Here is a 27,523-nt window from a genome sequence, read left to right as displayed (position 1 = left end):
TATGTCATATATGAGCAAATATGAGCATTAAAGGCATAAGAGTGGGTGACTCAGAACACAAAGTTGCAGCATATGCTGATGATTTGCTATTTTTTCTCTCTGACCCAGTCACGACCCTGCCTAATCTGATCTCCGCATTTGACCATTTTGGTTTCCTCTCATATTTTAAAATAAATATAGATAAATGCGAAGCTTTCAATGTAGGCCTCCCTGAGACAATCAAGCTCCAATTAGAACAAGATTTTCTGTTTAGATGGAAACACCAACACATAAAGTATCTGGGCACAATTATATCTAACTCCATAAATGATATTTTTAAGTACAATTTTCCTCCTCTACTGAGGACCCTGAAGTTGGATTTACAGAAATGGGACTTACCTCAATTCTATTGGTTGGGTAGAATCATAGTCATAAAAATGAATATAATGCCGAGGCTGCTGTACCTCTTCCAGACTCTCCCAATACCAATCCCTATGTCCTTTCTGCAACAAACTCAGTCCACCTTTAACAGATATATTTGGAAGAAGAAACCTCCTAGACTTAGACGGGATAGAATGCATAAATCAAAGCAAAAAGGAGGTTTGGCGGTGCCAAATGTAGCCTATTGTTGTTTTGCAGCCACTCTTACTAGGGCCGTAGACTGGGCCCGAGATAGCAAATTTAAACAATGGGTAAATTTGGAACAAGATCTCTCTCCACATAGGCTCGACTCGATAATTTGGTCTGTACACACCAAACATATCATGTGGAATTTAGCTCCTCTCTGTGTTAGAACCTTACAGGTCTTCTTTAAACTAAGGGACTCACTAGGCCTGTCTCGTGGCCATAACCTCTATTGCCCCTGATTGATAACCCTGACCTTCCAGTGAATAGTGGGGCATATATACACAAAGAGTGGAAAGACCTTAAGACATTTAAGTTGGCAGACATTTACCTGAATGGGGAATGGTTATTACTAGAGGAGCTTAGACGAACCCAGGGAAAGCCTGGTTTAGATTGGTGAGAGTACTTTCAAATCAGACACCTATTGCGACACCTGAGGGTGACTCCAAATCAGTTGACACACCTATCAGAATTCGAAGAAATATGTTTGGGAGCAGATCCTTTGGATAAAACCCCAATTACACAGGGAGAACATAATGCCAGGTTCTTTGTTAAATGGGAGAAAGAAATAGGCTAATACTTTACAATAGCACAGAGAGAGAAAATGTGTATATATGCCCACAATACTTCACTGTCTGCCAAAACTCAAGAAACTAACTACAAAATATTATCCTATTGGTATTACACACCTCTTAAGCTACATGGGATATATCCAGACACTAATGGAAAATGTTGCAGATGCCACGGAGCACAGGATTCTTCATTACATATTTTATGGTCCTGCCCTATCCTGACAGAATTGTGGAGCAAGGTTGAACGGTTGATTAGACATGTCACCGACTGTAGTATGCCATTTGTGCCTGAGTTTTATCTCTTGCATTGTAACGATTGGTCCATGAAGGCCTACAAAAGATCTGTGGTAAGGCATATTTTAAATGCTGCTAAATTCACACTGGTTAGTAGAGGAGGAAAATTATGTCATTAACCACTTAACGACCAGCCAACGCCAATAGGCGGCGGCTGGTCACAGTGGTATTTCCATGCAGCCGTTTCCTGTCAGTTCACGGAGGGAGTCTCCGTGAACAGCCTGCGAGCCTCCGATCGTGGCTCGCAGGCGAAATGTGAACACCTGGGGAAGAAATCCCCGGTGTTTACATCTCACGGCGCTGCTGTCACAGCAGCACCGTAAAGGAGATCGGCGATCCCCGGCCTCTGATTGGCCAGGGATCGCCGCTGTCTGATAGGCTGAAGCCTATCAGATGCGGTACAGGACGGATCGCCGTCCTGTGCCGCCCATAGTTAGGAGGAGAGGGAGGGGGGAATAGCGCTGCGGAGGGGGGCTTTGAAGAGCCCCCCTCCCCCCCCCCCCGCTAAACACAAACAGCCGGTGGCGATCAGACCCCCTCAGCAGGACATCCCCCTAGTGGGGAAAAAAAGGGGGGGGGGGAAGTCTGATCGCCCTGCCTGCCACACGATCTGTGCTGGGGGCTGAAGAGCCCACGCAGCGCAGATAATAGAAAATTCCTGCGGTCCTTAAGTGGTTAAATATATTTCCTGATTAACAGTAAACAGAGGTGTACTTCAATTAAAGGGGTTCTGTGGAGTCATTCAATAAACATAAACAGACATTTACCTGGGGCTTCTATCAGCCCCCTGTAGCTGTTATATCCCACGCTGTCCTCCTCTAGAGCCCAGACCCTCCAAAGATTACCCACAAGGGCTTGTTGGAAATTTGATTGGGGCCACGCTCCTCTACAAGTACAAGCATGGCTGTACTGCACCTGCAAGAGCATGGCCTTGCCTGCGCAGTAACCCAGAGCTGCACTCATGCCAGCAGAGTAGTGCGGCCACAATCAGCTGGAGAGTCGGCCGGCGGCAATTGGGGACCTGAGGACAATGAAGGAAGCCTAATTGGGATCCAGAGGCTTCCTTCTCCTTAGGTATGTGTTTCTGAACCCAAGCTTTGGCTCTCTTTAATTTACTTTTCCACCACTTGCATATGAAAGACTCATTGCGGCTTTATGGCTTAGTAAAGAGAAAGGAAATATGGGTGGGGTTATGATGATAACTAGCCGGTCGGGTCCCTCTTTGCTACTTACTCGGATCTCACGTGGCCGATGCGAAATCAGGATCAGGTACCCTCTATATACACAACAGCATTTAAAAAAAAAAAATCAGGGTTTACAGTTTGTAAATTTACACAGGGCTGTGGAGTCAGAGTAGGAGTTGGAGCAATTTTGAGTACCTGGAGTCAGAGTTGGAGATTTCATGAACTGAAGAGTCGGATTATTTTTGTATGGACTCCACAACCGTGAAATTATATCCAATAAAACATAGCTTTTAATCAGTCAGATTAAAAATTCCATATGGCCAGGCAAACAAAACACAACAAATCGTTGTGGTAATGTCATTGAATGCAGCCTAAAGCTTGGAACCCACTAGGAGCTCTTTTCTGAGTGCTTTGTGATTCGAAAAGCTCTTGCTAGTGTAATGCTATGGGTGTGATCCCATTTAAGTGGTATGAATTTATAAAAATCCTCCATAGCATGCATTAGCAAGAACTTTTTCAAATCACTAGCGCTTAGGAAATGCTATTAGTGGGATTGAGTCCAGATGCAAATTTTGCGACCATAAAAGGTCACTTCTTAAGAGGTATGTAATATACAGGAGTGGGAGATGTGGTAAGCATGAGGACTCCTGCCCACAGATGCCTGTAGCAACCATTTCATCAGGACATTACCTTGGTTATCCTTTAATTAATGATACAATCTTACTTCTAAAGAATATGAGGGACATCCATTCAAAGTAATTTCACAGTTTACCTTTCCAGTAAATAGAATTGTTAAGATTCCACAAACAAATTGTATAATTGATGGGACACCTTAATGATGTCCCAATATCTTTACATGATAAAGATTACCAAAATGGGCTCTCCAAAGACAACGACTTTGTAAGAGGTGAAATGAGAGAAAAAGGAATGGTTCAAAATATACAGAGTTTATTACTGCAGCAACAGAGCTGAAGAAGAACCTCATAGGTTCAGGGGTCATGGTGCAGTCGCACCCTCTGCTTCCCTATTAATGCTACGCCACTGACTCGCAAACACCCTTGTTTGTAATGTCCGCTAAGTTGTCAATAAAGATGGGAAGAAACCAACTGCGAACCTCCGACTTTGATGTTCCCCACAGACTAACCAATCGCAATTTGCGCTTTTCCAGAAGTCATTTTTAGTACCGCCTATCAGCGGAAGTCCCACCTTATCTAGGCTAGCGGTGTATCTGTGTTGGAATAATTGTATTGTTTATGAACCCTGTCCCCGCCCTGGCTGGCGACGTCACATGTCGTGCTAGTGCCCGGTTGTTGTTGTTGTAGGCCTCTGGTCTGCCAGGAGGGGAGCGGAGGGGCCACCCTGTGGGTGCTTTAGGACAGCAGTGAGATGGCGGCAGCGTCATCTCGGCGCTCTCAGCAACAAGTGTCCTGCGGCGGCGGCGGCGGCGGCACAGTGGCCCAGCAGCAGCAGCCTGCCCACACCACATCACCACCTCCTCCTGCCACTGCTGGCTCGGCCTCCACTCCGCTCTCTCTGAGCCCTGGCTCTCCTCCCCGCAGTCCAGAGATGCTGCTGGCCTCCCAGCGCCAAGGACCGGATAGCCAGCCCGAGGGGGAGAGCGCCCCTTCGCCAGGCTTTGTGCCCAGGCCCCTGTCACCTCCTCCGGGGGAAGCGGCTGCCGTGTTGTCTCCAGGCTCCCTACCTCCAGCCCCGGCCCCCAGCTCCGGCAGTAGTAGCAGCTCCTCGTCCTCCAGCAACAGCCTGTCTTCTGGGGGGAGTCCCATAGAGAGCCCGGATAGCAGCACAGCAGGAGGAGGCTCCGGGCCTGGCGGGCCTCTCAGCGCGGTTAGTGGAGCTTTTCGGGAACTGTTTGAGGCATGCAGGAACGGAGACGTATCCCGAGTGCGAAGACTGCTGGAGCCGGGGAATGTGAACGCCAAGGACATGGCTGGCAGGAAGTCCACACCGCTTCATTTCGCAGCAGGTGCGGGAGCTCGGGGCTTGTCATCTCTCTGTGGTTAGAAGGGACAGGCTTGAGTAGAATTCAGCAACTTTTTTATTTTTATTTTTTTACTTGTAACATTTTGTTGTTCTGTTAGTTCAGGAAAGGGCATACATTGTATTGTGAAGGTGTTCAGGGTTGGATGTGACTGGACCGCTGGGGTTAAGATTTTCATTAGCATTAGATTTTACTTTGCAGAGGGTAGGCCGTCAAGGCCTGTGCCCTACATAGGCCATGAGCATTGTTGAAGCGTCATTGAGATAATGCCTTACTTGGCAGTTTGGTGAAGCCATTCAGACTGAACAAATTGTCTTGGTATGTTATGTCTTCAGACTACATAAATGTACATAGTTTGTTTCCCTGCTTGATCTGGTCGGAATAATAAATTTGGGTGACTGTCAACTGACATAAATCTTTGTACAGTACAGACTTTGAAGGGGTTCTCTGGGGGGGAACTAAAATCTGACACTTACCTGGGGCGTCTATCAGCCCCCTGTAGCTGTCATGTCCCGTGCCGTCCTCCTCCGATCACCTGTTCCTCGCTACCGGCATCGGTCAATTATTTGTCTAGCAAGACACATAATGTGCGCTCCCGTCATCTGGAGCTTACTGCGCAGGCGATGTATGAAGATTTCTGTACTGCGCAGTAAGTTTCCGATGATGCATGTGGGAGCAAGCATGCGCAGCTGCAGTTGGATGAGATGCTGCATTAGACTGGGGCAAGCAGCGGGGAACAGCGGATCGTTGGAGGACGGCGTGGGACATTACAGCTGCAGGGGGCCGGTAGAATCCCCAGGTAAGTGTCTGTTTCTATTTTTACCCTCCCAGAGAACCCCTTTAAAAAGGGAACCTTAACCCTCTGGGCGATACAATTATATCGCACTATTTTTAAAAAATGTTTATTTTTTAAATCCTGTAGCGAGCCCAGGGCTCGCTACATGATAGCCGCAGCGCAGTGGCATCCCCCCACCCACTCCGATCGCCTTCGGCAATCAGAGTAAGCAGGATATCCCGTTCAGAACAGGATTTCCTGCTGGGCTTCCCCGGTCGCCATGGCGACGGGGCGGGATGATGTCACCGACGTCATGGACGTCGTGACGTCAGAGGGAGTTCCGATCCACCCCTCAGCGCTGCTTGGCACTGATTGGCCAGGCTGCGCAAGGGGTCGAGGAGGGGGGGCTGCGCGGCACGGCGGGTAGCGGCGGAGCGGCGGCGATCGGAAGTTACACGCAGCTAGCAAAGTGCTAGCTGCGTGTAACAAAAAAAAATTATGCAAATCGGCCCACCAGGGCCTGAGAACTCCTCCTGCGCGACATACCCGAGCTCAGCTCGGGATTAACGTTCAGGAGGTTAACTGGAGGGGAGGGGGCCTCATTTCCATTAGTGCGCTTCTGTCTGCTTTTCAGCAACATGTATCAATCTGTAACATTGATATGCCGATAAAAGCGGACAGAAGGGCGCTAAATGGAAATTAGGCTTTACCTGGGGCTTCTACTGGCCCCCTGCAGACATTCAGTGCCAGCGGTGGGACTAGTTTAGTTCCTGGCCAGTGTGGCCCTGGCCACACGCATCTTCGTTCACGCTGCTGTCACCGTTCTGCGTATGTGCAGTACGAGAATTCTAGTGCTGCGTAGGATGTTTGACGGGAGTGTGAAAGAGGACACCCGCATCCAGGACTGCGCAGTGGCCCGCCAACTGGCCATTTACCTGAATTGAAATTGGCTCGCTGCCTTTAAGTGAGCTTGTAGCAAGAGGGTTTTTACAGAATGCCAAATTTATTCTTTCTTCCCTTAAAGAGACTCTGTAACACATTTTTCAGTCTTATTTCTTCTATCCTATAAGTTGCCTGTTCTAATGTGCTCTGGCTTACTGCAGCTTTTCCTAATTGCACTGTCTCTGTAATAAATCTTATCTACTTTCCTCTGTCGTGTCTGTCGGGCTAAAGCTTGAGTGTGTGGAATGTGCAGGGCTGCTTGTGATTGGTTAGAAGCGATACACACCCTCTGCAGGCCCCCTGCACACTCTGTATGACTCACACACACTGTTTATGTGAGCCTATTACAAGCTGGTTAGTTTGTTTGTAAACACTGCCTAAAGCTGTTAATTACAAGCCAGGATTGCAGCAGGGAGTGGCAGAAACAGCACAGAGGGGCACAGGAGAAAATAAGGAATAGAATGGTATGCTTTTTAGTGTAAGAATATTAAAGTACAGATTCTCTTTAAAAAAAGTACATATTTTTTGCTCCATACGATGAGAATAGATAAGATAAGATGAGTCACTGTGTTTTACGGACCAAATACAGGGAGCCCTTGACTTTTGGACGTCCACAAAAATGAATGACTCTTTGCAAAGTCGGACTCCCTGTACAGTGCTCCCCTCTGCAGAGTAATTTGCAACAGGAGATGCAGCTCACGTAGGTCCCTTTTCAGACAGCACTGAACTGCACATTTGTCGAGCAGTTCAGCCTCCTGTCTTCCGCCAGTGCAATTGGAGTTCAATTTAAATGCGTTGACATGCAGTGGTGTTACTGGACAGCAGAGAATCGCGACATGTCGACCTCACTCCGTGGGAGAGCTGCCTGTATGGTGCCAGTTCTGGGCACTAACAAGCGTGCAGCTGACAGGTGGTGACTACACCACTTGTCAGCTGGCCGTGTGAAAGGGCCCTTACTCCTGCAAGAATGTCTTCTCTCCTTCACAGTTCTCTCTAGTGATGGCTTCTCCTGGCTAGGTTAACAGTGGGCCGTTGCAGTGCAGTAAAATGGCCACATAACGCAGAAAGTTGCAATTCAAAAGCATTTTGACGTGCGGCTATTGTGGTGCATTCAGATGAACAGGGCTGTGGAGTCTGAGTCGAAGAGTTGGAGTCAGAGCAATTTTAGGTACCTGAAATCGGAGGTTTCATAAACTGAGGTGTTGGAGTCTGATGATTTTTGTACCGAATCCACAGCCCTGCTGATGGTGTGGTATCACAATGCACTCCATGTAGTGCATTAACCACATAATGCGCGCTAAAGAGGAGCTGTTAGGTATAGGGTCTCAGAGAAAAAAAACACACATCAGTAGCTAAATATTGGCTGTACTTACATTACATATGCATTTCACTGTCCATATTTGGATTTCACAGAATTTTTATATAGTATTTGCAGAGAATGATGCTCCTGACAGCTCATGGCAGGTTCCATGTTTGTCTGTCTTGTATGAAGCCAATTGTGATGTAATATCCTCCCTTACCTTGCTTCCTGATGATTCGATTCACAAAAAAGATAAGGATCAAAGATCCTAGTGGTTCATGATCCGGACAACACTACTGTGCAGTGAATATTAATTAGCCATGTGGCTAGGAACAATAGCGGACTCATGCAGTATACTCTAACGGAACATGTGCCCTGTGAACAGCACATTGCTTTTAGCTGGGCTGCAAGTTACAAGCTGCTGTAACATGAGCCTGTAACTTCTCACTGTGAAAGCAGCCTTAGGGCGGGATAGGGAAATGAAGGGGAGGACCAAGGTAGTGCAGTGGGGAGATGAAGCAGCCCCAGAATGCTTTGCAGTATCTGTTATGCGTCCTGCCCGCCTCCTTAGGAGCTTGGGAATAACTAGCCTTGCTGTTCGGCAAAAATCAAAGTAAGAGAGATTTTTAACTTCAGTATTGCCTTTTTGGCTTCCTTCTAAACTGTTTAATAAAGCAGAATAGAGGTTTAAATTAGCTTTTGCAGCCTGACAGTTACTCTTTAACAATATGGTGAAGCATAATGTATATTGAATTTATGCTAAACTGTATACGTTGCAACAGGCAGGTGGGGTCCTGCGCCACTTTTCCATTGCTTTGCGTTCCAGCTGCTACAGTAATTGCAACACTACTCTCAATGTGAACCTACCTTTAGAGTTTACTGTCCCAGAATAATTGTGATTCTTATAGATTTTATCAACTGCTCTTTTATAGGAACCATTGTCCGTCAAGTGGTGCGTTTTTTGTCTTATCAGGAAGGTTAGTATAAATACCATACCAGTGGACAGGTATTACCAAAGTGGATGGTTGCAGGGGCATAGCTAAAAATCACTGGGCCCCATAGCAAAGTTCTGATTGTGCCCCCCTCCTAAGTCACACCCCAAGTCCCACCTCCCTCACCCCCATGGCTACCCCAACCCCATGTGATGTTGCTTGTTTTCTTTTATCCAGTGTGTATACAGAATATTGGCTGGCTCAAATGTCCCCCCCCCCCAAGAAGTTTTAGGATAGTTACATTTGCTCCTGTCCACCCTCCCCCCCCCCCCCCCCCCCCCATCATGCAGTGTAGGGGTCACTTGGCTGTCCTGCTCCAGTGAAAATCTTGGCAGGCCCTGTGTCTTCCCCTCGACTGCTTCATGTCAAGTCACATGATCAGAGATGTGCTGAATAGGGAGACATGGAGAAGCTGGAACGCTACAACTCGGTGGGGGAGGAGACGCAGGAGGCCTTATAGAGATTGGTGCTCGAGCAGGAGAGGAGAGTGGGGGACATTTATCAAGAGTGTCTGAGACAAAATATTAAGTTTTTAGAAATCAATGCAGAACTGTCTCACACATCTTAAGAAATTACTAAATAGTGCAGATTCCTTTGTAAACTGTTAGGAATAGGAGGGGTTAGGAAGGTCTCTTAGGTAGTGCTGTGTGTGAGGGAAATTGTTGTTGCTGAGGTAACCAATACATCTGTTGTTTTGCAACCACGCTGAGCACTGGAAGGGCTAAAGTGGACCCGAGATGAACTTTTATTCATTGCATAATTGTTCCTTACATATAGTTTATAGGGCATTCCTCAAGCCAAATACTTTTTTTTTTTTTTTTGTTTTTTTTGTTTTAATACTCTAATTCCCTATAAACTAAACAAGCCTCGCCCACAGCTTCTCCAAAATGCCAAGGCACTCAGACCCATGTAGCAAGGGCTTATGGGAGCTCAGTCTGGGCAGGAGGAGGCGGTTACTAGCCAGAGATTTCAGAGGGGAGGGCAGTAATGAATTTTTCACAGGCTGAGAGGTGGAGATGCAGTTGCAGATTAACTGTGTAATGACAAACAGCACATGGCCGCTCTCGTATCACAGAAATAAATCATTATAATCTGTCGAAGCTGTATGCAGCTAGATTTGCTGTGTAAACTATCTAAACTTTAGATAAGATATATAGACAAGTTACTTGTTTTAGTTAGTTTTTCATCTCGGATCCGCTTTAAAGGGACACTTAAGTCAAACAAAAAAAATGAGTTTTACTCACCCGGGGCTTCCAATAGCCCCCTGCAGCTGTCTGGTACCCTCGCCGTCTCCCTCCGATCCTCCTGGCCCCGCCGGCAGCTACTTCCTGTTTCGGTGACAGGAGCCGACAGGCTGGGGACGCGAGTGATTCTTCGCGTTCCCAGACACATTAGCACCCTCTATGCTGCTATATGGTATATGATATATGCTATAGCAGCATAGATGGCGCTATTGTGGTCAGGAACGCGAAGAATCACTCGCGTCCCCAGCCTGTCTGCTCCTGTCACCGAAACAGGAAGTGGTTGCCGGCGGGGCCAGGAGGATCGGAGGGAGATGGCGAGGGTACCGGACAGCTGCAGGGGGCTATTGGAAGCCCCAGGTGAGTAAAACTCGTTTTTTTGTTTGTTTGACTTAAGTGTCCCTTTAAGCACAGAACAACTTCACAGGACACCAGGCAGCTATGGGGGGGGGGGGGGGGGGCGCTGCACAGTGCTGAGATGACCGGACTCGCCCAGTGTGATCCACCCCCTCCAGCATGACCTTACTTTGCCACCCTATTAGAAAAAGAAATCCTGGAGAGAACACTGGGTTTACCGTACTATTTCTGTAACCGACATCACTGCCATTAAACATTATTGTAAACTATATTTTTTGTAGGGGACTTATTTTTTTTTTTTTTTTTTTTTATGCAAAGCTTTAAGGGGCCCCGAACCAGAACATTTTGAACCTACTTTTACTTTTGAGTTACAGTGGTTTGCAAAAGTATTCGGCCCCCTTGAAGTTTTCTACATTTTGTCATATTACTGCCACAAACATGAATCAAGTTTATTGGAATTCTACGTGAAAGACCAATAGAAAGTGGTGTACACGTGAGGAGTGGAACGAAAACCATACATGTCAATCAAACATTTAAAAGAAACTGCAAAGTGGGGTGTGCGTAATTATTCAGCCCCCTGAGTCAATACTTTGTAGAACCACATTTTGCTGCAATTACAGTTGCCAGTCTTTTAGGGTATGTCTCTTCCAGCTTTGCACATCTAGAGACTGAAATCCTAGCCCAGCCTAGCTTCTTTGCAAAACAGCTCCAGCTCAGTCAGATTAGATGGACAGCGTTTGTGAACAGCAGTTTTCAGATCTTGCCACATATTCTCGATTGTATTTAGATCTGGACTTTAACTGGGCCATTCTATGGATATGTTTTGTTTTAAACCATTCCATTGTTTCCCTGGCGTTATGTTTAGAGTCGTTGTCCGGCTGGAAGGTGAACCTCCACCCCAGTCTCAAGTCTTTTGCAGACTCCCAAGAGTTTTTTTTTCCGAGATTGCCCTGTATTTGGCTCCATTCATCTTCCCATCAACTCTGACCAGCTTCCCTGTCTCTGCTGAAAAGAAGCACCCCCAGAGCATGATGCTGCCACCACCATATTTGAAGGTGGGGATGGTGTGTTCAGAGTGATGTGCAGTGTTAGTTTTTTGCCACACATAGCGTTTTGCATTTTGGCCAAAAAGTTCCATTTTGGTCTCATCTGACCAGAGCACCTTCTTCCACGTTTGCTTTACCCCCACATGGCTTGTGGCAAACTGCAAACGGGACTTCTTATGCTTTTCTGTTAACCAAGGCTTTCTTCTTGCCACTCTTCCATAAAGGCCAACTTTGTGCAGTGCACGACTATTCGTTGTCCTATGGACAGAGTCTCCCACCTGAGCTGTAGATCTCTGCAGCTCGTCCAGAGTCACCATGGACCTCTTGACTGCATTTCTGATCAGCGCTCTCCTTGTTCGGCCTGTGAGTTTAGGTGGACAGCCTTGTCCTGGTAGGTTTACAGTTGTGCCATACTCCTTCCATTTCTAAATGATTGCTTGAACAGTGCTCGATGGGATGTTCAAGGCTTTGGAAATCTTTTTGTAGCCTAAGCCTGCTTTAAATTTCTCAATAACTTTATCCCTGACCTGTCTGGTGTGTTCTTTGGACTTCATGGTGTTGTTGCTCCCAATATTCTTAGACAACCTCTGAGGCCGTCACAGAGCAGCTGTATTTGTACTGACATTAGATTGCACACAGGTGCACACTATTTAGTCATTAGCACTCATCAGGCAATGTCTATGGGCAACTGACTGCACTCAGACCAAAGGGGGCTGAATAATTATGCACACCCCACTTTGCAGTTATTTATTTGTAAAAAAAAAAATGTTTGGAATCATGTATGATTTTTGTTCCACTTTTCACGTGTACACCACTCTGTATTGGTCTTTCAAGTGGAATTCCAATAAAATTGATTCATGTTTGTTGCAGTAATATGACAAAATGTGGAAAACTTTAAGGGGGCCGAATACTTTTGCAAACCACTGTATGTGCGGTGCTGTGACATGTGACAGCACCATCAGCACCGTCCAGCGCCCCCAGTGGTCCCCGCTCTGCTCATCCGTAATCTCTGACACGAATATGGGCGGGAAGGAAGTGGCAGTTCCTCTCCCCTAGCCTGTCCCTAGGAACGCTGACTTCACACCCCGCTGATGATCCCTGACATCAGTGTGTCTTAACGGCACACAGCGCAGGAGAGCTGTAACTTGTTTGGTCTTGGGGAGATTAATCTCAGAACGATAGTACACAGTGTACTGCCACTCCTTCCCTGCCCACATTCAATGTTCTGCTCAGCCGTAATTTTCGCCTGAGCAGAGAGCGGGCCACATAGGGTGCTGGAAGGTGCGGATGGTGCTGAGACTTTTTTCACAGCACCGCACATAAATCATAATCAAAAGTAGGTTTAACATTTTCTGATTTAGGAATATTTTAAAGTAAACCTGTAAGTATGTGTAAAAAAAAAAAAAAAAAAAAAACTTAGTGGAGTGATGCCTCTGGATCCTCCAGAGGTTTCCCACATCTTCTTGACCACAGATCTAGTGCTCAGAATTTCGTGGCCATGTCCCGTCCATGGACGTGGCTGCACTGCGCAGGCACATAATGCTTCAAGCCTGCGCAGCAGCGAAGAGCCCACTCAGCTGTGTGCACTTTCCAGTAAGGATTTGTTGAAGAGGCTCTAGGCTCTTCACTTCACTTTTTCTACTCAACCCCCCTCTGTCCTCTATATACTGTATTTCCTGTATACAGTATGCATGTCTGCTTACCAGTGCTTGATTTTGTTTAAGGGGAGAAGCCAAAGCAAAAACCCCCAAGTACTTGTATTTTCCTTTGTAGTGCAAGCTGTTTAGCATAGACAAACAAGCATGTCTACACTGGGTTTACTACTACTATGTCAGCCAAAACTATTGTGAGACTTTTGAATGAGATAACAAAACAGTCTGTGGGGATGTGTGGTTTTGGGCCTAAATTAGTCACCCTGTCTACAGCCCCTTTCTGGTATTAATCTGGCTTTGACAGCACTTAATTGGATTGCCCATCAAAACGGCACCACTCAGTGCAAGATGCCTCTTTCTCCATTAGCATCATAGTGTAATCCTCTACCCCTATCGGCAGTGCCTAGCATGACTACCTCACCAGGTAACAACCAGCGTGCTCCACCTACTCTTCTCCCCAGCAAGCAGCACCCAGCATGATCCTCCCTGTCCATTCTTGCCTAGTAGTAGCAGACATCACCCTCCTTCCCCACCCATCGTGACCTTTATTTCCCACCCGGCTACTTTTTCATGCCACCCGGCTGGAAAAAAATTCTGGGGAGAACACTGCATAGTCTACCTCTCTTCATCTGTTTTAAAAATAACATTTGTTAAAGGAAATCTACCTACGTGTATCTATAGAATAATCCATGTCCAGCCCTATAAATGCTAAATTATGGTCAAGTACATACTTGTAACAAAAATCAGTGCCCACTGTAGATTAGTTTTGAAAATCACAGTGGCAGGTAACAATATGCACATTCAGTTGTCGTCATTCCCACACACACGCGCGCGCGCGCACACACACACTCTTTTACTGTTGATATATAAATTGCGGATGTTCTTGGTCACTATCTGTACCAAGCTTTCCCAACCAGAGTTTTAGGACCCTGGAGAGCTTGGCTCCTCTTTGTCTACTCTACTCATAACCTACCTATTCCAAGATCCAACCTTCTCTACTTTTCCATTACAGGCACAATGGTTATGCGACATTGGTGTCACGTGACCATTGGGCCATGGTTATCATTGATTATATATAATGCCAGATCTGAGGATCGGTGTCCACTGGATGAGGAGGAAACAGACAAGAACTATAATAGGATAGTCTATCAGTGTTCTCCCCAGATTTGTTTTCCTGCCGGGTGGCATGAAAAAGTAGCTGGGTGGGTGACATGGGAGAATACAGGGCCAGTGCTTCTCTGCTTACTGCATAGGCGGAGGCAAGCTGATGACAGCAGGGTGCTCACCAAGATTAGCCAGGTGGCGCACCCGGCTAAAAGAGCCTTGGGGAGAACACTGACTATAATTGTGTGTTAACATAAGAAGCAGTAGAGTTTAGGCCACTATAAAGTAAAATACTGTTGGGGAGGGCGTGAAATGAATACACTGTAAAGGAGAAACATGGAGAAGGGCAACACAAGGAAACTGTTTAAAAAATGTTTAACTGTGCCTCTCACTCATTAGTCTTTAACTTTTATGCAGGGGTACCCTGAGATCCAAAACATATTTGGAGGTTTTCGTATGTGGAGGTTTTGCTATGTGAACATTTCCTGTTTCAGAACTGTTTTATAAGATGCATACTCCTGCGGCTACTCTGAGCGCAGCCATATTAGTTTTCCTTTCATGACTCGGGATGGTGTACTCAGGAGATGTCTATATTCCTTGACTGTGCATGCATAGTTTGCATTGTGGTTGACTCAATCCCAATACTCTAGTAAGGCATACATTTGGAAAGAAGCTACGTAAGCACGGCGATAAGTCACCTGAAATGATCTTTTGTATTGTATTTGACTACGAGTGATCACTATAGAGATGAGCTGCTAGGCTGTTTGCAGAGGAGAAATTATTGTGAACTTCTGATATAGTAAACTACTTGGCCAGGTCACCTGGAATTTCTTATAAAGGGATTCTACCATACTATAAATCAAAAGGTATTCTTTTAAAGGAAAATGGTTTTTGAAAAGTAAGCAATGCTGTAGATACATCTTTATCCTTTGCATGGAGTAATGGAAAACCCTTCAGCTTGCTTACACTTTTGTACATTTAAAACACATCTATTCCACTGTGCTCATAACAGACTGTCAGATGGTAGTGTTGAATCTTGCTTCATTTAATTATGTAACAAAAGGCTTTAGCACACATCTATCTTCTATTTTTTTTTTTTTTATATATTTTGAGTTTTTAAAGAAAATACAACCCTCCTCAAGGGAGACATATTATAACATTTGTTACATTTTTCTGTCATGCAGCGTATTCGTCCTGTTACTAAGCGTATGACAATCCACATATATTTTTTGAAAAGCATGACTTTTGCTGTAAACAATTTGTCTACCCTTGTACCCCTTCCCACCCCCCTCCCCAAAGATTTCCTCCCTCGTCGTCAGCCCCCACTTCTGAGAAGCTCTCTAAAGTGTCTAAAAATTGACAATATAGGTTTCAACTGATCTTCTTGGGTCCTGAATATAATCATACCTCTCCTTTTCTCATACTTTAAGTTTCCCCAAGTTGCCCTCCAAATCTCTAATGGCATACCACTCTGTGTACTTAAAAGGTTCCATAATGCCAATAATTTCCTGTGGAGAAAATGTATGTAAGATGAATTTTTCCCATATTTTGAATAATTTCTTAGTCATTTTATCTTTATGCATAAGGGTCTCTATCTTATCTAGGTAAAACATATGGAGTAATTCCTCCTGGACATCGGCCACCGAAGGAGGGGTTGGGTATATCCACCTATTATATATGGTCTTCCTGGCCGCTATCAACATAAGATGTGCAAGCATGGGGGGAGTTGAGGGAATCTCTCTTTCTTGGGGTTCTTCATTTTCTGCTGCTTTATGATAGTTAAAGAGTAGTAATTGAACCTCATTAGGCAAGTTACACTTGCACACTTGCTTCACATAGTCCTGCACCTGTTTCCAGAATCGCCTAATTATAGGACATTCCCATAGACAGTGGAACATTGTCGCATTGAGATGTTTGCATTTGGGACATTCTGGCTTGTAGTGGAGTGGGGGGGATTTATATTTTATGTTAAAACCATATTTGGCCTTATGGATCATCTTAAAATGTGATTCCCTGCCCACCTCGCTTATAACCAGCTTTCTGATCCTCTCGTTCCCCTCTAATATATGTTCTCCCACGTTTTCTATACCAATTTCCTTGATCCATCCATTTAGGTTATGTCTGGCCCTTTTTTACACTTCTCGGCTCAACAGAGAGGCTTGGATTTCAGATAATGACTTTTTTGTATTGTGCGGTTGTAAAAATGTATCAAATTCCGTAACCGTCATCATTGGAGATTGATTCTTAACTGATGAGGTCACAAAGGATCGCAGTTGTGCATAGTATAGGAAGTGATTTTTATTTAGGCCGTAAGTGTTGCGGATTTCATTAAACGTAAGCCATCTCCCCTGTTGCAGGGACTAGACATTACCCAATTTGGTTATTCCTTGTGCCTCCCATTGTAAAAACCCCTTGTGAGAGATACTCGGTGGAAATCCCGGGTGTCCCCATAGTGGCATATATTTTGATATGTGTGATGGTAGCCCATATTTCTTCCTCACTTCCTTCCATGTGGCCCATGTATCCTTTATCATTCTGCTATTCTTCATCCTCACCAGTAGGTCTTTCCATTTGGTATGTAATAGTGCCAGGGGTAGCCATGGTTCACTAAATGATTTTTCCAGCCCCAGGTTAGAAAATTTGTTAGTCTCACATACCCAGTCTCTTATATGTCTAAATAAACACGCCAAGTTATATGATCTTATATCAGGTATACCTAGTCCTCCCCACTGTTTTGGTAGTTTTAGTTTGTTCAAGGCTATTCTGATTTTGCGTCCTGCCCATAGAAATTTTGAAAATGCCCTTTCCAGCACCTTTATGTTTGCATGTTTAACTAGTAACGGTATCGTTTGCAAAGGATATAGCAGCTTGCCAAAACATACGGCCTTAATCACCGCTGCCCTTCCCATTATGTTGATAGGATGGTTTTTCCTATCTATTTAGTTTCTGTTCTATTTCTTTGATCAGGGGGTTGTAGTTCAAGCTATACAATGAGCACGGATCCTTGCTGATTTTGATGCCTAGATATTTAACTACTGTTTTTATCTGAACTTTAGGCTCTTGTCCCTTCCCTGTGCTTTGTGGACGTGGTGTTAGGTATAATAAATCGCTTTTTTCTTGATTTATTTTGAAGCCACTATATATCCCCAATTCTTGTACTATGTGAAACACCTTTGACAGGTCGCTTTTTGGCTGTGCTAAAAATACCATTACATCGCCTGCGAATGCTGCTAATGTGACTGTTTCCTTACCTACCTCCAACCCCGTGATTTGTTCCTGTAGAATTCTCAGCATAGGCTCTAATGCCAGATTGAAGAGCAAGGGCGACAAGGGGCACCCTTGACGTGTTCCCTTTTGTAGTCTAAATTTGCATGAGAGAAACCCTGGAGTGTGTATTTGAGCTGTTGGATTTATCTGTGTTGTTTCTACATAATTTGCAAAAGGGCCCGTTATGTTCATTCTTTGGAGCACTGCTTTTAGCCAATCCCAACTAACGTTGTTGAAAGCTTTTTCCGCATCGAGGAGCAGCAATGCCGCCCCCTGACACGTTGTGGGGTAAGCCTTTGCCCAGTCTAATACTGTTAGGACCTTCCTCAGATTCATCGTGGCTGAGCGTTGGCGTATAAAGCCTGCCTGGCACGGGCTGACTAATTTGTGCATGACTGTGGCCAGTCTATCTGACAATATCTTGCTCATTATTTTAATATCTAGGTTCATCAGTGAAACTGGTCTATATGCCTCCGGGAGGAGAGGATCTCTACCTATTTTCAGTAATAGTTTAATATAGGCATTGTTTGATGATGGGGCATAATATTTTTTTGCAGTATATGGTTATATACTTGACTCAGGGGCTCTGATATCTCCCCTTTTAATAGTTTAAAAAATTCTGATGTTAGACCATCAGGTCCTGGTGCCTGGTGGTTCGCCAGGGATTTTATGACTTCTGTCACCTTCCCTGTTGTTATTTCTGCGTTTAAAAGACTGAGATCCTCTTCCCCCAAGGTTGGGAGTTTCGCTGCGTCAAGAATGTGGTCCCTAGCTTCTCTATTTACTGCCCCTGTGTTGCAGGAGTACAGTTTCTCATAATACAAAGCTAAGGCTTCATTTATTTGTTTCGGATCTGTCAAAGTTTGGCCTGATGACGATCTTAATGATATGTTTGTGGTGGTTCTTTCCTCTCTAAGCAAGTTGCTGAGCATACGTCCCATTTTGTTGCCATATCTGCGGTATTTAAGGTCTTGGTATGATTTATTTAGATTCTCTTTACATTTTAGCCATTTGTCAGTTTCCTGCTTTTTCTTTATCCAGCATATCCTATTCTCCCCGTTAGGGTCTATGATGTATTTTTTATTGGCTTCTCTTACTTCCCTAACTGCTTGATCATATCTAATCCGGGCCTCCTTCTTTTTCCCTGACATATAGGAGATAATCCTGCCCCTCAGTACCGGCTTTGCAGCTTCCCAAAACAATATAGGGTCATTTTTGTGCTCTCTGTTATCTTCCTGATATTCACACCACCATGTCTTGAGCAAATCAGCAAAGCCCTCACCCCCATAAAGTTGAGTGGGGAAGCGCCAGATTATATCCGACCCTCTGGGTTTGACCTCTGTAATATCTAGGGTAACTGGGCTATGATCAGATATGACCATGTCCATAATTTCCGCATTAACCGTTCGTTGTGCCATTTGGAGGGGTACTAAGAAAAGGTCTATGCGAGTCCATAGATCATGGGGGTGTGAGTAGAATGTATAGGTCTTGTCGTATGGGTGCAACCCTCTCCAGATGTCCTGGAGCCCCAGGTCTTCCGTGAAACTTTTTAATTGTGCCGCTTTTTTTAGATATATAGGGGTCGGGCGTCCTGTTTTATCCTCTGTTATGTCTATCACTGAGTTGAAATCCCCGCCCACCACACAATTTGAAGTCCCACTTGACAGAATGATCTTGCTGACCTCCCTGAGGAAGGTCAAATTATCTTCATTTGGAGCATACACACACAAAATCTCTAGTACATCCCCAGCAAGCTCTACTCAAGTCCTCAGCCATCTTCCTGCGTTATCATGTTGTGTTAATAGAATTTTGCAGCCCAATTGTCTTCCAATTATTACCAAAACCCCTGCTTTGTTTCCTATGGCTGGGGAGCCCAATACATGTCCCACCCAATTTTTTTTCATAAATGGGAATTGATTAGTTGTTAAATGCGTCTCCTGTAGGAGCGCAATGTCTATTTTGAGTTTTTTAAGATGTCTCAAAACCATAGATCTTTTCCCTTGGGATCTGAGGCCTTTCACGTTCCAGGTGCCCACCCTTATCACCATTTATTGTATCGTTTGGTCGGAAATTTGTTGAGCACTCGAGTTTTGCTTCTCATCTTTATGCTATGCTGTAATCCCCTATGTAGGTGCTGACGACGTCCCTCCCCCCTATTTCCCCACAAATTTTGAGTAAACATATAATTGGCAAACATTGTTATCCTTTTCAACCTGAGGTTGATCTCCCCATCTTACATTCTGCAACATGACTTTCACCTCTTCCCTTTCAACGTAGGAGTGGTGAGGTTTTAACCCCGTCGTTTTCATCTCACCCGACTATGTTTTACTCACGCTAAGTGATTCAGATATTTTTACTTATACTTATATGCTGAGTGTATGTAATCAACTGTATGGCAGTGCCCCCATATGCAGTTAGGTTTATTTACTGCGAACGTTCAGTCCTCTCCTTCAGCTTCATTTGGAGTTGATGGTCTGCTTAAATTCGCCATCTTTTGCTTCGCTAAAAAACCCTCTGCTTTCTCCGCCGTCGTAAACACATGTGTTTCGTTCTCTGTGTCCGTGACTCGCAGGATGGCCGGGTAGAGTAGCGCGAATTTCCATTTTCTTTTGATGCATTCCGCACATGCTTTATTAAATTTCTGCCTTTGCTTAGATACTTCAATCGAGAAGTCATTGAAGAGTCTCAGCTGGTGTCCCTCATGTTCAAGCTTCTGGTTCAGCTTCCTATATGCCCGCATGATAGCTACTTTGTCAGAGAAGTCCAGATACTTGATCATTATGATTCTTGGTCTCGTTTTGCCAGACTCTGATAGCGGGGGTCCCACTCTGTGTGCCCTTTCTACCTTACGTATGTTTGGGAGCCCTAGCAGTTGGGGTATTGTTTCTGCGCATAGTTCTTGGAGAGTATTCGGTAAATAGCTCTCAGGCAGGCCTACCAGCCTTAAATTGCTTCTCCTTGAGCGGTTCTCTAAGTCCTCCAGTTTACTGTGCATATCTTTGTTTTCCTTTAGTATCTTATCTACAGTACCTTTTGAGATGCTGTGCTCGTCTTCCATTTTAGATATGAGATTTTCCACCTGTTGAATCCTTTTGGTGTGTGCCTGGATATCCCTCTGTACTTTCTTTAGTGACTGCGTCACTGCCGCTTGGATCATGGCCTCGAGGTCGGGTTTCAGCTGCGCCACTACTTCCTTGGCTATTCTGGAGCTGTGTGCTGCCAGTTCTTCCCCTTCACCCGGATCCTCAGACTCGCTGTCCCACTCGCGGTTCTGGCTATCAAATGCTTCCCCTTCCGGAGAAGCTGTCTCCTCTTGCTGTGTGAGAGTGTGCTGTGAGTCTGCCTTACGGGGCTTCTCCTTCGGCGCCATCTTTGTCCGCGCTCCGGTGGTGGTCTTCTTCCTCTCGGAGCGCGTTAAATAGCGATCCATCCGGGTCCCTCTGGTGAGGTATGGCGTCGGGGAGGCTTCCCCTTAGATATCTCCGCAACCTGGGGGCACTTTGGCTGCTTTTTCGCCGCTGTTTGTCGGGCGGTCTGGCGGAGCTCTCTCACTCGCCTCCTACCATCAAGGCGCCGGAACCGGAAGTCCCTTTTTTTTTTTTTTTTTTTTAAGTGGACCTGAACAGGGCAGAAAGAAAACAGAGAAATGCACCCTGTATGTATTTAGAAAGTTTAGCCTGTCCTCAGTTGTGTCTAATCTAAAACTTGTAATTTGATCTCTCCTATGTGTCGTATGACTCCCACGGCAGATAAGCTCATTTGTAAACACAAGATGTTATCAATATGTCTGCTTCCATGAAAGCAGGAAGTTGACACACTGCAGATTTATTTCAGGATGTGTATCAGCTGTAACAAAGATGTTTTTCATTAACGGTTATTATGCTGTTGCTTATCTTTTAGAGCAGAGAGAAAGTTCTGAGTTCAGGTCCGCTGCTAAGCTCCCTTTGTAGCACTAGCTCTTTTTCACGGTCTCCTCCGGGATCATCTTCAGTGCCCTGTAGAGATGTTCAGTGAGTTGCAAATTGTATGCAGCTTAGAAATGCATGTGGGGTAAATGGCGAGGACTGCCAGACTGTCCTGCAGTGACAGCTTGTGGGGTTAATATTTACATTAAAGCAGGAACTTCAAACTCCAGAGTTGAGGGCCTCACACTTTTACCATAGCTCAAATGAATTGATGCGACTGAGTGGTGGCTGTACTATATTTATTCTCTGAGATAGAGGGTGTAGAGGTGTTGCATGGCTGCACTTGCATGGGTTGGGGGGGGTGTAAGAAGAGTGTGTGTGATCCCTAGAAATACGTCAGTTTTCCAAGTCCCTGTCTATTATACCCTACCAACACGTCAAACATACTATGAATCTCTACATCACATGTTTAAAACAAAATAATCACGTATGAAAATGATTGACAAACAATCCACAGTAAGGGCATGTTCACAGTGGTGTGTTGAGCTTTATCAAACGTTTGATAATTTACCTCATGGGTAAAATCTAATTTTGAATTCACTAAGGTGTAATAGATTTATTGATCATTTCATCGATAAAACATTAGATAAATCTATAACACCTTAGTGCGGCTCACTGCACTGCAATGCACCACCTATGCCCCGTCCACAGTGTCGCCGGGTGTGTTGCAGTGTAACGGGTTGCTGTAGGATAATGCAAAGCAAGCATAACTTGTGGTGCCACTGTCCCGATCCCTCGCTTTGTGTTCCTGCTGTCACAAGGAAAGCAGCGCCCACTGTGAACATAGCCTTAGTGTTAAGAAAAGAAAAATCCTTCAGAGCTGTGAGTGAGATGACCACCCCAGTGATCATAGTAACAGGTTTCTAACAGCTGGCTTCATATATGAACAGGAACATGTGGCTTTACCTCCCCTGTCTCAAACCTAGGACAATATGTTGTTGTGAGGATGGACTTGCAATCCATTCAGCAGAAAATATAGAGGATCTGCAGCACACCAAGGGCAATTCCTTTATTTAAAGATACTCTGAAGCAAATTTTGCCATTTTTACCTTGTAATTCGCTTCAGGAGTCTCACCAGGAGTAAACCGCCGCATCCCCACCGCAAAACGAGGGCTTTAGCCCCGGGGGGGGGGGGGGGGTGGGGGGGGGGCAGTCCAGGCAGCGCTTCCTCAAAAAGGCAGAGCTTTCAGCTGCAGCTCTGCCTCTCCTGATGTCAATCGCGGCGGATTGCCGCCTCTCTCACTCTTCCTTCACAGAGAGGGGCGGGAAGAGGCGGAGATCCACACGGCGATTGATGTCAGGAGAGGCAGAGCTGCAGCTGAAAGCTCTGCCTCTCAGGGCAGCAGAATCCACGACCAAGTTGTTGTTTGCCCCTGGATTTGGGGGGTCTAAAGCCCTTGTTTTGCGGTGGGGATGTGGCGGTTTACTCCTGCTGAGACTCCTGAAGCGAATTACCGTATTTTTCGGACTATAAGACGCACTTTTTATCCCCCCAAAAGAGGGGGAAAATGTTGGTGCGTCTTATGGTCCAAATGTGGCTTTTTTTTCTTCCCCCTCCCTGCTTGATGGCTCATTTAGGCTCTCCCTTCTCCCTCCCTCCAAGCCTCAACGTGAAGCAGCCTGCAGGAATCACTTTCATTCACCCCAGGACCTGCGGCTCTACTTTCACTGTAGGTGACGCTTGCTGCGGGGACCGGCGATTCTCCTGTCACTGAGGGGACACATCTCTTATGGCCAGCGTGCTGCGTGGACCTGCGGGTTTTGCTCTCACTTAGGCGGTGGTTTACCTAATGGCCAGCGTGCTGCGGGGACCGGCGGCGATGCTGTCACTGAGGCGGCGGTTTTCCTAATGGCCAGCGTGCTGCGGGGATGATTATCCGTTTGCCCGGGACCGGCGGCTCTGTGCTTTTCCTAATGTTCTGTGTCTTGTAGTGCTGCAGCCTAGAGGGAGGATCGGCGTTCCTCATCTTGTACAACCCCGGGAGCGGCAGCTCCACTCGTTATACCCCGGGGTGATCTTCCGCGCTGTGGCTTTAAGGGTCCCTTGCTTGATGAGGTCATCAATGTGTCCCCTCAGTGACAGGAGAACCGCCGGTGAACACCGGTCCCCGCAGCAAGCGTCCCCTTCAGTGAAAGCAGAGCCGCTGGTTCCTGCAGCATGCTGGTCATTGAGAAAAGCACCACCGATCCTGGGGTGAGTGACACTGATTCCTGCAGGCTTGTTTACCTTATGCCTGATTAAGCATCAAAAAGGAAAAAGAAAATTGAGATGCACAGTCTATATTTCTTATATCACTGTCATTGATATTCTGTAGCTGTTTACTTTTTTTTTGCCTAATTAAGCATGTCATAGTAAAATGATTCCTGTAAGCTGCTTCATGCTGTGGTTCAGAGAGAGAAGTGGTCTTTGACATGTTGCCTGAGGGGTATATTGCCTGAGAACTGCTATCCCTGCCTCACATCACTCACTTTAGTAGCTTGGAGGGAGAGGGAGAAGCTCCACAAGATGCCCCTGCACCATGGACGCACCAGGTTTAGTATATTTATTTTTTCCCCTGGTTTATGCCCTATAAATTTAGGTGCGTCTTATGATCCGGAGCGTCTTATGGTCCGAAAAATACGGTACAAGGTAAAAATGGCAAAATGTATTAGATTCAGAGTCTCTCTTTAACACAAAAGCAATACAATGCAACAGCTGACATGTTTCAGACCTAAAAAGGCCTCCCATAGCCTGTTTTTTCACATTCAATAAGTAGTTAAAGTCCCAGTTTGACCTTCCACTTTTTTAATTGATCGTAAATTTTCATTAATTAAACTTGCATGTGTTTTGTGCATTGCATCTCTGTACTTTCTGCAGTAAATAAAATTAAAATACCTAGCTGGGTCCTTTAGATTTATTTCCTGTTTAAAATGGCAGTGCAATTTTACCTGAGAAAATTATCCTCAAGCCTCCATTCATCATCACCCATACACAAAGGGTATCATTCATAAAGCATTTCCGCATGCGGAAATGCTAAAAACCAGGGCTGTGGAGTCGGAGTCGGAGTCGTGGAGTCGGAGTCGTGGAGTCGGGCAATTTTGGGTGCCTGGAGTCGGAGTCGGGAAAAAATGCACCGACTCCGACTCCGACTCCTAATGAATTTGTAACTGTAATTAAAATAGAAAATATGATAAAATGTTCTATTTCTCAGATAATAGTCATTAAAAATAATGTATATATACAGTATATATACAGTAAAAGCTGTGCTTTGTCTACAAAAATGAAATGAACCAATCAAAATTAGTTACTTGTGCTGCTTCAATAAAGCAGTCCCCGTATTTTTAAGGTCAGATATACATATCTGATTGTGACTGTATATATGATGTGCACACAGGAATCTCTTATATATACTAAATAACATCTATGCTGTAAGAATAAAGCCTGATGTGTAGCCATGTCACTAATAGAGATGGTCAACGAGATGGAAATAATTCCGCATTGATGCTGATTTATGCAAATGTACGCACTCCCTTTGCTGATGAAATCAAATAATTTGATATGTTATTAAAATTTGGTTTGGTGACTACAAATTAAAGGGTAACTGAGACGGATGAAAAGTAAAGTTTTATACATACCTGGGGCTTCCTCCAGCCCCCTTCAGGCTAATCAGTCCCTCGCTGTCCTCCACCACCCGAATCTTCTGCTATGAGTCCTGGTAATTCAGCCAGTCAGCGCAGTCCAGCCGCATGCCGCTCCCACAGCCAGGAACATTCTGCACCTGCGCAATAGTGCTGCACAGGTGTAGCATGCTCCTGGCGGCGGAGTGTGTACATGCGCACTACGCCTGACTGGCTCAAGTACCTGGACTCATAGCAGAAGATCCAGGTGGTGGAGGAGTACAACGAGGGACTGATTATCCTGAAGGCGGCTGGAGGAAGCCCCAGGTATATATAAAACTTTAATTTCATCTGTCTCAGGTTTACTTTGTTACACAGTAGTACTATACTCTACATATGCACTCCCCACAGAGCTGCAGGGAATCCACTGAGAATGCTGTGCACATTGAACACAGAGGTGTTGTCTTGTTTACAATCTCCTCATTCCCCTGCAGAGTACCTGCACATCATTCTTACATGTACCCACACTTACATTGCCTAGGGCCTGATAGATGTTCTTTGTTCCGGTTTGTACCTTTTACAAGTACTCTTACCAAGTACTAGTTTTAGTCTAAAGGGAATAAATATAGTAGTCTACATATCCTTCTCACTTCAGTTGTCTTGTAAAATTCCTAAGCGTTGGCAGTTAAGAGACGAATTTCATGTTACATACTTTTAATCAACAAAATTGTAATATGCAAATTAGAGGAGTCGGAGTCGGAGTCGGTGGAATCCTAAACTGAGGAGTCGGAGTCGGTGGATTTTTGGACCGACTCCACAGCCCTGCTAAAAACAGCTGACTTTACCGACCACTCGGCAAAGTCAGCATTCATAAAGGCTCTTTCCGCATGAAAAAAAGACATACCGAGCAGAGTGATAAATCACCGCCTTGTGCGGTGATTAACGGAACAAATGTAGCAAAATGTTAATTCATAAAGAATACCGCCAGCGGTGTCAGGTCGGAAAGTCCCGCTCCCTCTGATGTGGCGATACCAATGCATGTGAATGGAGACACACAGACCTCCCAGGCAGCTGCAGCAGAGCGGAACACGGAGAAATGTATCAACTCGGCAGCTTCCTGTGTCTCCGCCTGCCTACCGCCTGCCTACCGCCAGCCTAGTTCGGGGAATCTCCGCACTGCCACCGCACCTATACACTTCTTTATGAATGCCCACCCAGAAGTCTAAAGTACCGGTTGCGGAGAAGAACGGTGTTTTCCCGCACTACCGACAGCCTCTTTATGAATGATACCCATAGTAGTCAGATTGAGTAGAAAGGGCAACCATTCTCTCCTTTTTAGCACATATCACCTTACCACCACCACCCATTTCTCTGCTGAGAGAATAACTGTTTTGGCCAGCACTTAGCATTATTAGACTATGCAATGTGAAGAATCTGCTAATCTGCAGTGCTGGCCACAAAAGTTTATTTTTCAGCAGTACATAAAGGAGCTTGATTGAGAACTGCTTTTTAGCTGGGTACACCCACTGTTTCCTGGAGTAAACTAATATAGGCTGACCAGTCATGTAAATGCTTAGACCTCTATGGATTTAAAATGTATGCAAAAAAACTTATCTTTCCATGCAATTGATGTAGCGTATGTCAGTGTAGTTCAAACCACTGCCTAATTCTGAGCTATTAAAAATGATATACAGTCTGTAGCCAGCTATGGATTGGTATTTTTTTTTTAACTACTTCCCTTCACAGTTGAAATAATCTAAAACACAAGATTGTGCTACAAACAGAGGAAGCTTGGTGACATTGTTCAATAAAAATCCTTTCACTGTATTAATAATTAAGAAATTAAGTGTTAAGAATGTACCGACTCCTAATAAACTTGAACTGTAATTTAAAAAGCAAATTGCTAAAGTGTTATTTCGCTCAGGCAATAGCCATAATAAATAACTTTTTCATGTACATTTACAGCAGTGCTTAGTCTTCAAAACCTAAATAAAGCAATCAAAAAACGCAGTTACTTGTACTGCTGCAATCAAACAGTCACCGAATGTTAAAGTAAATAAAAAAAAGGGAAGGCTCTGAATGTATAGAGCCTTCCTGTTCTTCCCTCTGTCTCCTCATTCCCCCACTGTCTTCCCAATAAATGTATTCAACCAGCAGGTTGAATACGTTTTCTGGCCCTCCTTGGGCTGGCTGCGGAAGTACTCTGGTTCCTAAGTACTTCTGAAGACAAGTGACTGTGCATGTGCAAGCAGGGACTCGCCTGCTCAGTACGAAGCCGCTTGACTTTGGAAGTACTCAAAGACCAGTGTACTTCCGTACTTTACCAGAGGAGGGCACTAGACCAAGGCGGGTGCAGTGCAAATTTTGAACAAGGGGCAGCAGTGGAACGACAGGAAGGAAAGAGGACTGGGAGGACTCTATTGGGCCCAAAGCCATGTTCGCTGATTACCTAATGCTCTTCCTGATGGATCCCACCCCTCAGTTGGACAAAGTGTTGAAGATAGTAGAGATAAGTGTACTTAGTGGTTTTAAGATCAGTATATTTAAATGTGAGCTAATATATCCCTCTTTGGCCCCAAAATCTGGAACAGATAGCCTACCTTTCAAACTATGCTCTCAAATCACATACTTAA

The 27,523-nt window shown here is 45.1% G+C and overlaps 1 protein-coding gene across 2 annotated transcripts in view; it reads left to right on the top strand.

The window, feature by feature from the left end:
- The first annotated feature begins 3,788 nt into the window (after positions 1-3,788).
- Positions 3,789-27,523, top strand: part of TNKS (tankyrase) — a 269,901-nt gene continuing 246,166 nt past the window's right edge. For both annotated transcript variants that reach the window (XM_068233708.1, XM_068233707.1), the window contains exon 1: positions 3,789-4,637. In XM_068233708.1, the coding sequence (XP_068089809.1) occupies positions 4,040-4,637 (598 nt within the window). In that variant the 5' untranslated portion in view covers positions 3,789-4,039. The remainder of the gene's footprint in view (positions 4,638-27,523) is intronic.

This window comes from Hyperolius riggenbachi, chromosome 1 (genome assembly GCF_040937935.1).
Source record: "Hyperolius riggenbachi isolate aHypRig1 chromosome 1, aHypRig1.pri, whole genome shotgun sequence".
Lineage (NCBI taxonomy): Eukaryota > Metazoa > Chordata > Amphibia > Anura > Hyperoliidae > Hyperolius > Hyperolius riggenbachi.
This window is presented reverse-complemented; position numbering and strand designations above follow the sequence as displayed.